This window comes from Geospiza fortis, unplaced genomic scaffold (genome assembly GCF_000277835.1).
Source record: "Geospiza fortis unplaced genomic scaffold, GeoFor_1.0 scaffold318, whole genome shotgun sequence".
Classification (NCBI taxonomy): Eukaryota; Metazoa; Chordata; class Aves; order Passeriformes; family Thraupidae; genus Geospiza; species Geospiza fortis.
This window is the reverse complement of record NW_005054371.1, coordinates 3,235,514-3,249,506: the sequence shown is the minus strand read 5'-3', so window position 1 is coordinate 3,249,506 and position 13,993 is coordinate 3,235,514. Positions and strand designations below refer to the sequence as shown.

The following is a 13,993-nucleotide window of genomic DNA, read 5'->3' as shown; positions in this document are numbered from 1 at the left end:
TCAGCAGCCCTGTCTCTGCTCTCAGCAGCCCCAAGCTGCTGAAATGAACCCCCCAGGCTGTGGAGAGCCAGCCACAGTTTCAAAGGGCTCCAGGCAGAGCAGCCTTTGCAGTTCCAAGGCAAAGAGAAAAGGTCCAAGATGGATGTGAAGCCACCTCTCAGCCTGTGTGCCGCCCTGCCCGGGTCCCGCTCCCTGTCACACTCACAGGCTGCCCTCAACGCCTCTCTGCTCCTGCTGTGAGCTACTGCTCTTCAGCCAGCACTCACCAGAGGTAAACGTCACTTCCAAATAAGTCTGGACCTATTCTTCTATCACCTTCTCTGAAATTCTATCTTCAAATATTTTTTTTTCCCAGAAGAGACTTACATGGACTATTTACCTGCCCAGCACAGTGGATTTTTCCAGTGGATGACTGTTAGTATGTGTACTGGGACTTGCTGGATTGTGCTTTCTTTGTAGAGCACTGTCCAATAATTTTGTTTTAACGTTCTCACATTAAAGGTCTAACAGACGTTTAGGCTATAGAGAACTTCAGGCTATGGAGTGATAAGGTAGTAAACAACAGGCAATGTTGCAATCTTAAGATTTCTACCATGGTGGGGACTTTTCTTTTTAAAAGCTGTAAAGAATAAAATGTTAGCATATTAGCAGAAAATTAGAGGAGCGCTTGAGGCCCACCTTTCACCTACAGGAATATTACTGCCATTCTCTATGCAAGGCTGACCAGCTTTTCTAGCAAGTGCCTTTCCCTAAGGTGAAATTTCATTCTGTTTATTTGCTATATTTGGATCAGAAACAGAGACTTACAATTCAGAATATCCCTAAATCCCCATCCTCAGCTTCAGTATATCAAGAAAACAAAACATGTAACGTGTTTTGTTTCTGATGTAATTACTGCCAACACTACATCATACAATTCACATCTGGATTTCTTTTAGACTCTCTCATAACAACAGCTGCATTTCTTGTCTTCAGTTGGATACATTTTTAAAAATTAAAATTGCCATGGCAACAGCTGCAACCATTTATTATAAAGCAATAGAAGTGGAACTAATATTTGTGAGAGAAGCTGTGTTATCATGCAGGATAGCATTTCATTCAGACAATGCCTGAGTCACTTGTCCCTAGCTATTCCAGTTTTAAAAAGAAAAATATAGAAAATATTTTCAATAACAAAATGTAGGCAGGATTGAACAGCTCAGGAGATTAAAAAGATTTTCTTCTTTAGATTTCTGGCTCATCTCAAATCCAGATTAGCAAGAGGCAAAATTATCAGCTGTTTGGTGGGCACCCAGCAAAATCAATACGGCTATGGACTGTCTTAAAATGGCGTGGCTGTCGTAAAAGCAGCTGTAAAGCGCAACTGTCGCAAAAATGCCGTAAAGCGCGACTGTCACAAAATGTCGTAAAGCGCGACTGTCGTAAAAGTGTGTCGTAAAGCGCGACTGTCGTAAAATATGCCGTAAAGCGAGACTGTTGTAATACTGCCGTAAAGTGCTATTGTCGTAAAAGCGGCCATAAAGCGCAACTGTCGTAAAAGGTGCTGTAAAGCGGGACTGTCGTAAAAGGTGTAGTAAAGCATAACTGCCGTAAAATGTGTCGTAAAGTGCGACTGTTGTAAAAGGTGCCATAAAGCGCGAGTGTCGTAAAAGCGGCCGTAAAGCTCGACTGACGTAAAACTGCCGTAAAGCGCGACTGTCGTAAAAGGTGACGTAAAGCCCGAGATAGCAAAAAAACAGAAGAAAAAACAAAATTCAACTTCATGCCTGAGAAAAATCTATGAAAGCATATAACTAGTACATTACATTTTTATAATGAGATCTGGTAGAATATATGGCTGGTAGATTATAAAACTGACATCTGGTAGAAATCACAAAGATAGTTTTCTTTCTCCTGCTTTCTCACTTAACCTTTCAATTCTTTATAGCATATTCCCAGCAGCATGCTCCCAATTCAGTCCCTCCTCTTTAACATTCCTAGGTAAGATTTACACCCCTGTTACACTTCAGGCAGTGACATGGGGCAGCTGAGGCTTGGCAGAGCAGTGCTGACAATGGGGTCCTTTGCTGTCCCACTGACAAGAGGAGAAGCAGTGAGAGGAGAGCCTGCTTTCCTCGAGCTGAGCAGGACTGGGCACTTAGAGCCTCCTCTCCCTGTCTCTGGGAGTATTGAGACAGGAATATGGAACATTCTCTGTGAAAAGACAGGGCGTGCACTGCCCTTGAGCACATCAGATTTTCATAAGCAGAGGTCACAGAAGAAAAAAGTCCTTTGAGTATTAAACAAGAACCTGCTGTATATGTTCTTCCATTGATCAGCTAAGCAATGTGCTACTGCCCCTCACTCCTTTGTCCACATTCATTCAAGGGAATTTCAGAGAAGATTACAGTGTATTGTAGTACTGTTTAACCAGCTCAATCTCAGGGACAAGTTGGTTTAAAGCCTGGAGGAGGGTGAGGTGAGTAGGACTATGCATACGTGAAGGATAAGAAGCAGCTGTTACTACAAAGGAAATGCTGCTTTCATCCCTGGGTATCTCACAGTGCTCAGAGGTCTAGTGGGTTCTCCTGCAGTGTTATGAGGATGAGTCAAAGCCTAAATGAAGGCAATACTGTCTGGCATAAACTATACATCATTTTCTGTTGTTTCAGTGTTAAACTGCTCCTGAACAAAATCGTGGGCTGTTTGATTATAAGAAAATTACTATTTAATAAGGATTTAGTAGAAACTCTTTCCATTCAATCTCTGCTAGTTGCCCATAAGAGAAAGGATTCTTCATGGCTAACCAAGCTGCTTAAAACCTTCCTTAAAGTGTTTGGGTCATATCCTGCTTTTTTTGTAAGGTCAATGCACATTTATACCAACTGCACTGAATCAGTGGAGTTACTCAGACACTCATCACTGTAAGGGTAATTTGAGGCAGTTTCTCCTCTAGAGCAGGATGACAGCAAATCATAGTGATTTCTGGTAATCTGCTGCAGCGTTCCAACGCTCTGCTCCGTGCAGGCAGCCAGCAGCCCACAGCATTATGTCAACAGGCAGGTGGAGTTCAATTGACATAGATAAATATAACTTTTGTTTGCAGGAACAAAGGCACTGTGAAAGACTGGTGTAGTTGGAAGGCTTTGTTACCTCATCCTTGAGTTATCTCAAAAATTTTTGTAGAAAAAGGGAGGGTAATTAAGATTACCCATTCTTCTAGTTATCACCTTCCCTAGTCCCATAGTATCACATTCTGCCACTTCTGTACAAATAAACCTGAGGTGTGGATCGAATTAGGCCTCCAGGAGCACATTAAACTCTTGCTTATGCTCACAGAACATTTGCAATTGCACATTAATTCAATTTTTTTGATTTCAAGAGAGATATACCATTTTCACAGAAAATCCTTATTCCAGAGTCTCATCACCCTGCACTAATGGGAAGAACTGTCATATAAAGGGAAGGTTGTATAAATGTTTCTGATAAATATTTTTCAGCTCTTTAAGTAACCTTGGAGATGAGTGGCTCAAGTAAAAAATTTAAAGATAACACAAAGGTGAATAATGAAGAAGAATGTAAATTTAGTAGTGCAAGAGCTGGGAGTGGACAATAGCTCCCAACTCAGGTCTCAGAAGCAGGGAGGCAAAAAGATTGCTCAGGTTTGTGAACCAACATTAGCAAGACTCTTAACACCTACAGCACATCTAACTCCCCTTATGGCACAATTAGCATCATGCAGCAGGTTTGGTTCAAATAACATAGAAAACTATTTCATTTTTCTGTCTAGATATTGACTGAAGAATTTTTAACTTGTTCATTATTTCTTGTTAACTCAGAGGGTTGATGGGTTGTAACTTTCACAGTCATGTTTTCTTTGCAGAAAAAAATGCATATTTTTTACAGCACTGTTCTACCTTGTTCTCTTTTGCATAAGCATAAGTGATTACAGAGAGATGGCAGGGGAGAAGTCCAGCATTAGTACAATAAATACATTTATCTCTTCCTTGGTGTTGATTCTTTGTTTCTACTTTCTTAGCACTATGTGCATCCTCCCAGTTGCTGAAGCCACTGAAATCTCCCTAACTGGGGGGATAGATTTCAAGCTGCTCTAGACAGACACAGGCCTTTCCTCTTCATACAAAGTTTAAAAAGAATGGAAATTAAACAGTGAGTTGGATTACAGTTCTGATATCCAGATAAGAAGGGATCATATTTGCAGGCACAGAAATGTGTAAATTATGTGCCTTTGGATATGATCAGCTCATAAATAAGGACAGTCAGAGGGATAACACAGAATGCAGCACATGCTGTCACAGACAGCCCACTATCAGCCATCTGTTTTCTGCTGATGTGCTTCATTCCTCTCAAAGATGTGGGACAGGAAAGAGTTGTCACTATGACTGTGATATTTCCAAATAGATTTATGAAAATTAGGCATTTAGAAGCAATAGCAGTCATTTGAGAATGAAATATTCCTATGCCAAGCCTCAGAGATATGTGAACAAATTTTACTGTTAAAGCCTTAATTTTCTTTTGCATAGATTTTAAGCCCATGTTGCTGTTCATCAGGATTTCTTTCTGTCACAGATAAAACCAGGTTAGAACAAGGTAATGAGAAGCTGAGATACTTGTACAGATGACAGTGCACACCATTGCTCAGGTGCACTGGGGCAGAGAAGCTCCACACCAGATCAGAGATGATGTTAGGCTTGAAATTGCTCTGCCTGCAGGCCCATTAGGTCCTTAATCATTGTCAAAACTCTCACCTCAATCTCCTTTCTGTGAGTCAAAGTGGCTGCAGCCCTGAAGTGAGCAAGCTCTGAGCAGGCTCAGAAGGATGCAGGGTGTCCAGCACCAGGGACTGGCAGAGCTGTCCCTGGGCACCAGGGGAGCTGAGCTCAGCCCCATCCAGGTGGGTGAGATAGCAGGACCTTGTATGGCCCAGGTGTGGGATTTGAGGGCAAGAATGGGATCACCAGGATAGATGGCTTCCAAGGCTCCCATGGGAGGTAGAGCAGACCTCCAAGGATTATGTGTTTGGGGGTAGATGGCAACTAAGATCTGCATTATGGAAAGTCCACCTGGAACAACACAAACTACTTGTTGTTTTCTCTGACAAGCTGCTGCTGCTGTTTGTCAGCTCAGGCTTGGATGCAGAAGAAAACTGAAAATAGTTACTTGTGTAAAAGCAATAAAAGCTCATATACAACAACATAAGTGTTAGCTTGGTTTAAACTAATCAAGATAAAATGTTCTCTAGTATTTTAGACATTCTGGAAAAGCCTACAAAGGAGCAAAGTAAGGTCAGAAAACAGAGGAAGAAAATGAGCCGTGGTACAGAAAAAAAGAAAGAGAGTGTAAACCCAGATAGAAAATAGTTTCTATGAACAACTGCCAGACCTTTTTCTAGAATTAAAAACAATAATAGTAATACTAATACTAGCAGTGATGAAACCAGGCTATAAGTGGAATAAAAACCATGATCTGCTGTATTGCCAAGGAGAATAAAATTTTGGGTATCCATAATGAAGGTTCAAACACTGGCCACTTGGGCAGTAATTCAACTATCAGCACCTTTCTTTTTTCTTTCCTTTTATTTTTTTATCTGTTATATAAAGTTCTATATAAATAGAAAGTTTAATATCTATATTTCTGCAAAGTCTCTGCTTCAGGAACCATAAATGTCTAAAAATTTGCAAATATTGTCAGGAATAAATTCCATGGAGACAGATTCATTTATACAGAGAGATGTACAAAGACTCCTCCTTGTTCTTTCAGTGTACTGATCACTGTTTTAACATATCTGAAAAATGCATTTGTTTGTTGTTTGAAATTTTTATCTAGAAGATCTCTGCATATTTGTTTCAAAACTGTTAAAACTGGCTGCCTCTGCTAGTCCTTAGGCCTTCCAGCTCTGGTGTGTCTTTGCTTTGCCTTAGCTGCCTGCAAACCTCTGCTTCATTCATGCTTTTGTTGGCTTGGCACAGTCACATCCCAAACTTCCCCAGCTGTTTCTACCTTTATGGTTCATCTGCTTGTTCCTCCTGTGGGAGGAGATCTTTTGTGAGGAAGCCTGAGCAGGCTTTGCCAACTTGCCAAGAGAAGGTGTGGGTGTCTGGTGCCATGCATGGACTTTCACTTCTTGTTCAGACACATATTGGGGGTAAATTACAGCTCTGATGTTTTGGCTTCCTTCCAACACTTTTAGGAAAAGTATATAGCCAAAAGTTGTGTGGGAACAGAAACTGTTTGATTCCATCCACTTCTCTGAAAGATTCAAGTTTTCCAACATGCTGTAGTGACCTACCTTTTTCTGCATTATTATAATTTCAGGAAAAATAACCTTCTTTCCCTCTTAAAAACAACCTTGAACTCTAGAATACTTTTTTTCTGGCCTGCTTTATTTTTCTTAATTAGCAGCTGATGAAATCACCATGTAGTTCTAAAATTATTTATCACCTGAGGGAGATCCCACTGTATTCAATGAAGGTATTTTAGGCAACATCTGACCTTCCTGTATTTTCAGGTATTTTTTTCTTTTCTCACATTGTGCAGTGTTACATGGCACGTGATGAAGGGCAAGGATGAAGAAGAGCACTTGGCTAAAGGAAGCCCTGTGGCTTAGCAAGTGCAAAGAAATGTTCCTTTCCAATTATTATTTTCATGTTGGTCAAAAAGACAGGAATAAACCAGTCTGTTTATTGGTTATTTCTAATAACTGACTCTACACAATTCTATTAGAAATTTTCTGCCGTTCACACACATTTTCCTTCTGATGCTTGAGTGTATTTTCTCCAGCATAATGCATTTTTCTAAAATTCATCTGATACAGGTGTTGCTTCACTTTGGCTTATATCAAAGCAAAGAATCTTTATGCTGTTCTGCTAGTTAAGGCTGATTAGCAATCTCTTTATTTGATGCTGCCACATTAGCCCTCTGCACATCAGGTTTGGACAGAAACAAAAGTAGGATACAAGATTTAACCTCAACAACAGATTTTTCCTCAAAAAACTTGCATGAATTACTGGAAAATCTTTGCTGCAATGCTAAGTGCTTTCTATTTTATTTCTTTTTTCCAAGGAAAATACATTGTGCTGTACTCACAGGCTGGGAAAACTAACAGGAAGAAAAAGATGCTTTGAATAAATGAAGATGCAAAAGTAATCAATTAAGATGTAACAGGAAATGTGACTGGATGTTTTCTATTGCAAAAGCCCTTCTGTCATGCAGACTTTTAGTGTTAGATCTCTATAAAGTGTGTAGAATGACAGTGTTTGTTATGCTGAGCTTTCACCCTAAAGTGATCTCAGCAGATGAGGGGAGGGAAGTGGAAAGCTTAGCGTGGTACAACTGACACAAACTGTTAATCCTTCTATCTGCTTCAAGAAAAACTACCACCCCAACTTGCAATACATTGCATAAATAAATATTGCCTGTATTTCCTTATTTGGAAGCTGTGAAAGCACTTGAGCCTGCCCAATGTTGTTGGCTCAAGGAAACACAGAATAACTGGAAATAAAAAGAGATCTGTTAAATAGCTGTCTAATCTAGAAAGTGCTGGCTAATCCTTGTGAACCCAGCCAGGAGGTGAAGTATTATTCCAACCAGAAGGAGAGGCAGAGGTTACCAAGCTCACACAGACAGACAGTAGGGACTGGGACAGGTGTCTGTGAGATACATATATTGAGTATTCAGTGGGGAGCAACAAAAATCTCTCACTCCTATCCCTGCACTCTGTCTCATTCTGGCTGGCAGATAAAGCAGGCCTTTGCCATTAAATCTGTTCATTTATCAGTCTCTGAAAACAGTTTTCTGCTGCATTTACTTTGAGGACTCCCTTAATCCACCTCTGATACAAAGTTACAGAAATAAACCCTTTTTTTTTTCCTTAAACTCGTTCAGGGTTTAGAAAGCCTCTAAAACCTCAAAACAGTTTGAAATTTAGTATCAAACCCACACTGCTTATTAATGAACTGCAATCATCCCCTTTGTACAGAGAGCAGATAGCAGAGAGAGCAAGTCATGCCAGCAGGCCTCTTGAATTGCCGTCCAAGGAAAAGGAAGAAGAGTAGAGGTGCTATAATTTTAATTATGGTTCTCTCCAGTGTTAAGCTTTGTAATTTTGTTTTTAGGTCAAATAATTGGTTTGGCAGTAAGTAGTGGGATAAACAGAATAAAATCCTGTTCTGTTAAGTTGCATCTTATATAGAAAACCTCAGGTAAATTACTCTGTATTTTGGATCCTTGAAAGGATTAAAAGTTAGTGCTAAAAAGAAACATATCCAGAAAAATAAATAGCTCTAGTAGAGAATAATGTGAAATGAAAATAGAAGTAGATATTCTTTGAGCTGCAGGGAAACAGGAGTTCTGGAAAGATTTAGATCAGAAACCACAATAGTATAATGAGCATATGTCATGTTATGGTGCTTTTAAAAAATCATGGAGGGCACACTGAGTAAAAAACTTTCCAGTGAGAGTGAGTCACTTTATACTTGTTCCTGAAATAACTACATTAAGAATAGGATGATTTCTTCTAGTTTTTTTCATCACTGAAATCTGTTGGTAGATTGGAGGGCAAACTGTAACCCTAACCAGTCTTAATAAAGCCAACTTTTCTTGCTCTAAGATTAACATACTTTAAAAAAAAAAAATACTGACTATGGCTTACATTTGACTAATAAATTCTCACTCCATGTCAAGACCTCTTTTGTTACTGAGCATCCCTATCATGGTCAGAGCCCATCATTCTAACAGAACCATTTTCCTTGATTTTAGGACCTCTCTGAATTCACTACTCAATGTAGGCCAGAGCACCAGTGGCACAAAAGATCATTTCCTGATCTATAATTCACTAAGCAAAACAGAGCAGCAGCTGCAGGCTTTGTACTTGGCTGGGACAAACATCAAAGAACCAAGTGGCTGCTTTGCTGTCAAGACACACCTACAAGTTTCTAGGCAAGAGAAACAAAGAATTTTAACTGATCCCCTGGTCTAAGAAAGCCACAGCTGAAAAAGGACAGAAAATTTAGATTGCAACATGCCACTGATCACCAGTTCCTCTGTTGCCAGGGTTCTGTGTCCTTGTATCAACAGCACCTTCCACCAGAAGTCATCTCACTGATCGGTGGTGGTGCTAATCATCATTACTGGAGATCGCAGATTTTAGTGCTTACTTACTTCTGTTGTAGTACATGAGCATTCCCCCCTCATATTTGTGGTGCCCCCCCATAAGCCTTGAGAACTCTTGTGCCATTTCTGCAGACTGAAAGCATGAGAACTGTTTTCACATCTTCATGTTATTTCAATGCATCTGTTTAGAAAATCCTTTATACAGAACTTCAACCCTGAGCCTTATTTCCAAATGGAAATCATCAGACTGCAATGATTGCATTCTTAATATCCAAAAGCTTAAAATATTCACAACTTTTTAAAAATTCTAAAATTTCAGTTCTTAAAATACCAATCATTTTCCATCTATCCAAGGCACATTCTGGAATCCAAAGCCAAGCTCAGCACATTTTCTTTGACAAGGATCATAAAAGTACTCAAAACAGTACTCAAAGCAACAGAACACAAAGGTGTAAAATGTTTCTTAATTAGTTTGTGAGGCTTAGAGCTATTTGGTATCTGTTCAACATAACATTTCAACAAGCAAAAGGACATACATACATGGAGTTACTGGTGTTCTGGGTAATAACTGACTGCTGGCTAACAATTCTGAGACACTCAAGAATTATTTCATGCACAGCCCCTTTGCTTTGGTGGCATCCTTTCCCATCCCAGAACACTTGTGGCTGCACTCAAAGGTGGGAAACAGGAGATGAGACAACTGCAGCAGTTTCTTTCTGTGGGACAGCTTTCATTCTGTCCACAAGTTTCCTATTGCTGAGCTCTTGCCACAGCTCCAGCCCTGGTTATGAAGTGTTACACCAGGAAGGAGAATGCTCAGCGATTTGAGACAAAATTGCTGCTGCATGTGTGGTACCTGCTGTGATTTGTGTCACCCATTTGAACCTCAGCCACAAAGCTGCACTTTTTATCAAGGATATTTGCGAATATGTAACTGCTCTAAGGACATATGGCTAATAAATAATTCAAAGTTATCTATCTTCCCTGCAGTTTTCTAATTCACCTACCACCTTTTAATGTTTTGTTGGCCTGGAAACAATATTGTTTATGGCACTTCCAGTATAAAAGTGTTGCTGACTGGCAGTAGACTATTTCCAGTGTGATACCTTGAAAACAAATTGGTTCTCCCCAGTCTCCATCTGCTTTGCTCTCATCTGCTGTTAGCCCAGAGAAGTCTTGGTTTGCATTTTGAGTGCCCAAAACTGTTCATTTGTAATTACTGATTCCAAAATTGTTACAATGTGATTGAATTGTTCCTTTTTCTTTCCCTCTCTCCCACCCCTTTGTTTTCTTTTCAGCTCTATATCCATTTACAGTCCTAAGGAGAATCCTAATGCTTTTGATGCTGCAGCTTTCTTCCAGTCAGTGGGAAATTTTCTGGGGATCTTTGCTGGATCATTTGCCATGGGATCCTCTTATGCTGTTGTCACAGCTTTGATATCCTTTATGGTTTGTTTTCAGGGAGCAAATCTATATATGTTGGAAAAAATATGCAATATCTGAGAGTGACCACCTTTAGTTTCGGCCTGAAGCTTTTCACTCAAGGCTCAAGTGTTTGTAAACAAACAGATAAATCATAAATTGACAGGAAATTTCATTTGTCAGAATCTACAAATGTCTTTTTTTACATTTATCATTAGGCAGGATTCTGGCCTTTATCACCCTATTTGCAAATAATTGTATTTTAAGGAAAGTGTTTTGAAGTATGTTGAGGCTCAAACATTAATTTATTAAGAACAACAACTCATTTATGAACTCCAGGCTAGCAGCAATTATACAAAACTACAAGGGAAACACTACACCGTGTCAGTGTGACCAACAAGTCCATCAGTTTAACTAAGCTGGAAATTAAAGGTCTTTCTGTTGCCCTGCATTTTTTCTAGTGTTTTGCAGCTCATATAAATGCTACTGTAGAAAGATCAGTGATTTTGATCTTTCTTGCATTCACAAAAATGTAAACAAATGCCAGTTTGTTTATAAATCTGGACAAAATTACTACCTTTTTCTTTTTTCTAGGAAAAAGAATATCAAATGCAACCAACTAGGTATTAATTCAAACTCCACAAACATACTTAAAATAGCTGACTTTAAAATCTGTTCTGGATTTTGCTCCTTGAGATAAGTCAGAAGTTGTGCAGTTGTTCCCAAATTCAATGTTTAGATGAGTATGGTGGGGGAGCTTGCTTGCTTTCTTTTATCCTTTCTCAGATTGGGGATAATTTTAGCTTACAAAACAATTGGGTTTTTATTTTTCCTTAGTAATCTTTTAGCACTTGACAAAATTCACAAAGTTGTGTGAGTTTCCTATGTTGGAGACAGGTCTGTTTTTCCTCCTATCCTGGAGTGCCTTCTTATCAGCAGAAGCTGCTGGGCTTACAGGTAAGTATTGCATTTAATGAAATAAAAGCAATTTTATGATATGCCTCTAATGTGGGTAAAATGCATGGCTTATTTTAGGCATGACATCATATCTTAAGCTCCTAAAAGCCTGTTGCAATATTGGAGATTGTTTCATCTTTAAGAACAATTCTGTAGTGACAATGAATAATTCTTCCAAAGACATAATAGATCAGGCTCAAGTCCTCAGTCTCTCTTCCCTGCATTATCCCATCCCTATTAATGTCTCTCTATTAATCCCCCTATTTTCTGGCCAGCTGTGGGACCAAAGATAACAGTAAGGCAAGGAAGGAAGGAGGCAGTGCCCTGTGATTACCAGCCTGTGCTCCTCTGCACACACTCCATATCCTGGGCCCTTCTCATTTTTCTCAATTATCAATAATTGAGACAATTATCAAGAGTAAACCAAGTGCAGGGCCAGTGGGTTGCATCCACCTTTATACTTCCAAAAAAAAAAAAAAATAAAAAACCTCTTGTTCAGTGCACCTACATGTAGATTTGGCACAGCCATGTCCCAGTGGCAGGTAGAAAGATGTGTGATCTAATTGTTTTTTCATTAATGCCGGGAAAGAAATTGTACAATCACAGTCAATTATGTACTCAGGCCCTCCATTAAAGTCCACATAGAGGTTTAGGCAAAATTTGTAAATGGGTATAGTTTACCTCCACAGCAATCTATTGTATAGTGTGACTCAAAAGAACAAAGTTTCTATGACCTTGATTGTTTTAATGCTCTTGAGGTTGTCACCTCTGAAATCCAGTGCTCTAATTAATGTCAGGGAAAATCAGGGGAAGAAAAATGCTTAATGGAGTGTAATGCAGCCCATGCTGCTTTGTTTGCAAAATTGTTCAAAGCCTTTTGAAGGCAACAGTTATATTTTTACTGAGTTCTGTGGAGCCAGCATGTTACTTTTTTAATATCAGCCACACAATCAAACCATTTCTGAATGGGTATTAATATCTGCATCTTTGTCTTACTAATTATACAACTTTGCATCCTGTTTACTGCCAAATTCTTCAGGCCAATGAATAAAAACAGTGGTACACGAACTGAACAAAAGAGTGGTATTTAATTTCATCAAGAAAATCAGATACCAGGTGGAATGAAAGTCCATTTTGTCTCTTAACAGCTCTGTACTGGTTTGGGCAAGGGTAGCATTAATTTTCTTCACAGTAGCTAATGTGGTGCTGGAACAGCCCTGGTAATTCAGGGATATTTCAGGTGTCCCTGAGAAGCTCTTACACAGAGCCAAGGGGTTTTCTGCTCCTCAGCCCAGCAGCAAAGGGGCTGAGGGAGCCAGGACAGCTGACCCCAGAGCTGTCAGAGAAGCTGGAGAAGCTTTCTCACTCTTGCCCTTGCCTCATTCTCTCCCCCATCCCAGCAAGGAGGAGGCAGAGAGGGAGTGAGCAGCTCTGAGAGTCTGAGCTGCTGCCTGGGGTTACACTCAACAAGCTCTTAAAAATGTGGCATGAATGCTGCAGAAAAATGCAAGCAGAGGAGGAGGATTGTTGATCACTTGCCTGCTACTGGAGGTACTGATTTCCTAATCCAGTGACTTCCAAGTAAAGACTGTTTTAAAATGCATTCCTCACAGAGCACAAGGATGCTGTGTTTCAGCAACTGAACAATTGAGTATACATTACACACAAAAAGTAGATTTGTAAAGGAAACGCTCATATCTTTCAGAGCCTCAGGTGCTGCACCAAAGGTAATTTCCATTTCTCAGGCATAGGAACAGACTGTATGTCCAGACAAAAATAATTGGCATATGTCTTTTTTGCATGCTGCAAACATGCTGATGGACAGCAGAGTCTCTCCTGGTAGTTACCCTGAAGAGTGTTTCATTGCTCTTTTCTGCTGTAATATATAAAATATCTGAAATAAAAGACTTAATTATTGAACACCACAGATGGTGGTGGTAGCCATGGTATGGAATTCTAAGCGGGCAGAGAAGGAGGAAGAGAGTGGAACCAAAGTAAAGTTTCAATTTAAGGAAAAAATACAAAATTGTTGGGAAATTTAACTAATTCTTATCAAAATAGGAAATTATAGAAGAAAGAGAATTAATTCACCAATACATATATTCCAATCAAAAATATCAAGCATTTTTAGTTCTGTCACTAGCATTTTTTCATGGGTAATTTTTCATGGGTTCTGAGTTTCATGTGGAAATTGTTTAATTACACTGTTGTGAGAAGGCAAAGTTTAATCTTGAAACTTTTATCAGTTAAATCTTTGTCACTTAATTCCTGTAAAAGGCTTTTGTCAGAAGCTGTTATTACGGCAAAAACTCATGGAGCCTTTCTTGTGGCTTCAGAAGTTCAAAGCTGTGTTTTATAACTGCGTTTACTTTATTAGTACTGTGCTGACACCCTTTAGTTGCCTGGCTTAACCAGTTTTGATGTTGCTTTTGTCTCTCAATTTCCTCTGAAATAGTTCTACTCTCCTCCTTTCAAAATACTATTTTAAACTCCAAGTTCAGCA

At 39.4% G+C, this 13,993-nt stretch overlaps 1 protein-coding gene across 1 annotated transcript in view; it reads left to right on the top strand.

The window, feature by feature from the left end:
* SLC9A9 (solute carrier family 9 member A9) overlaps positions 1-13,993 on the top strand; it is a 172,557-nt gene that overhangs the window by 57,839 nt on the left and 100,725 nt on the right. The window contains exons 7-8 of the mRNA XM_005424684.2: positions 10,410-10,548; positions 11,385-11,490. Coding sequence (XP_005424741.1) covers positions 10,410-10,548; positions 11,385-11,490 — 245 coding nt within the window. The remainder of the gene's footprint in view (positions 1-10,409; positions 10,549-11,384; positions 11,491-13,993) is intronic.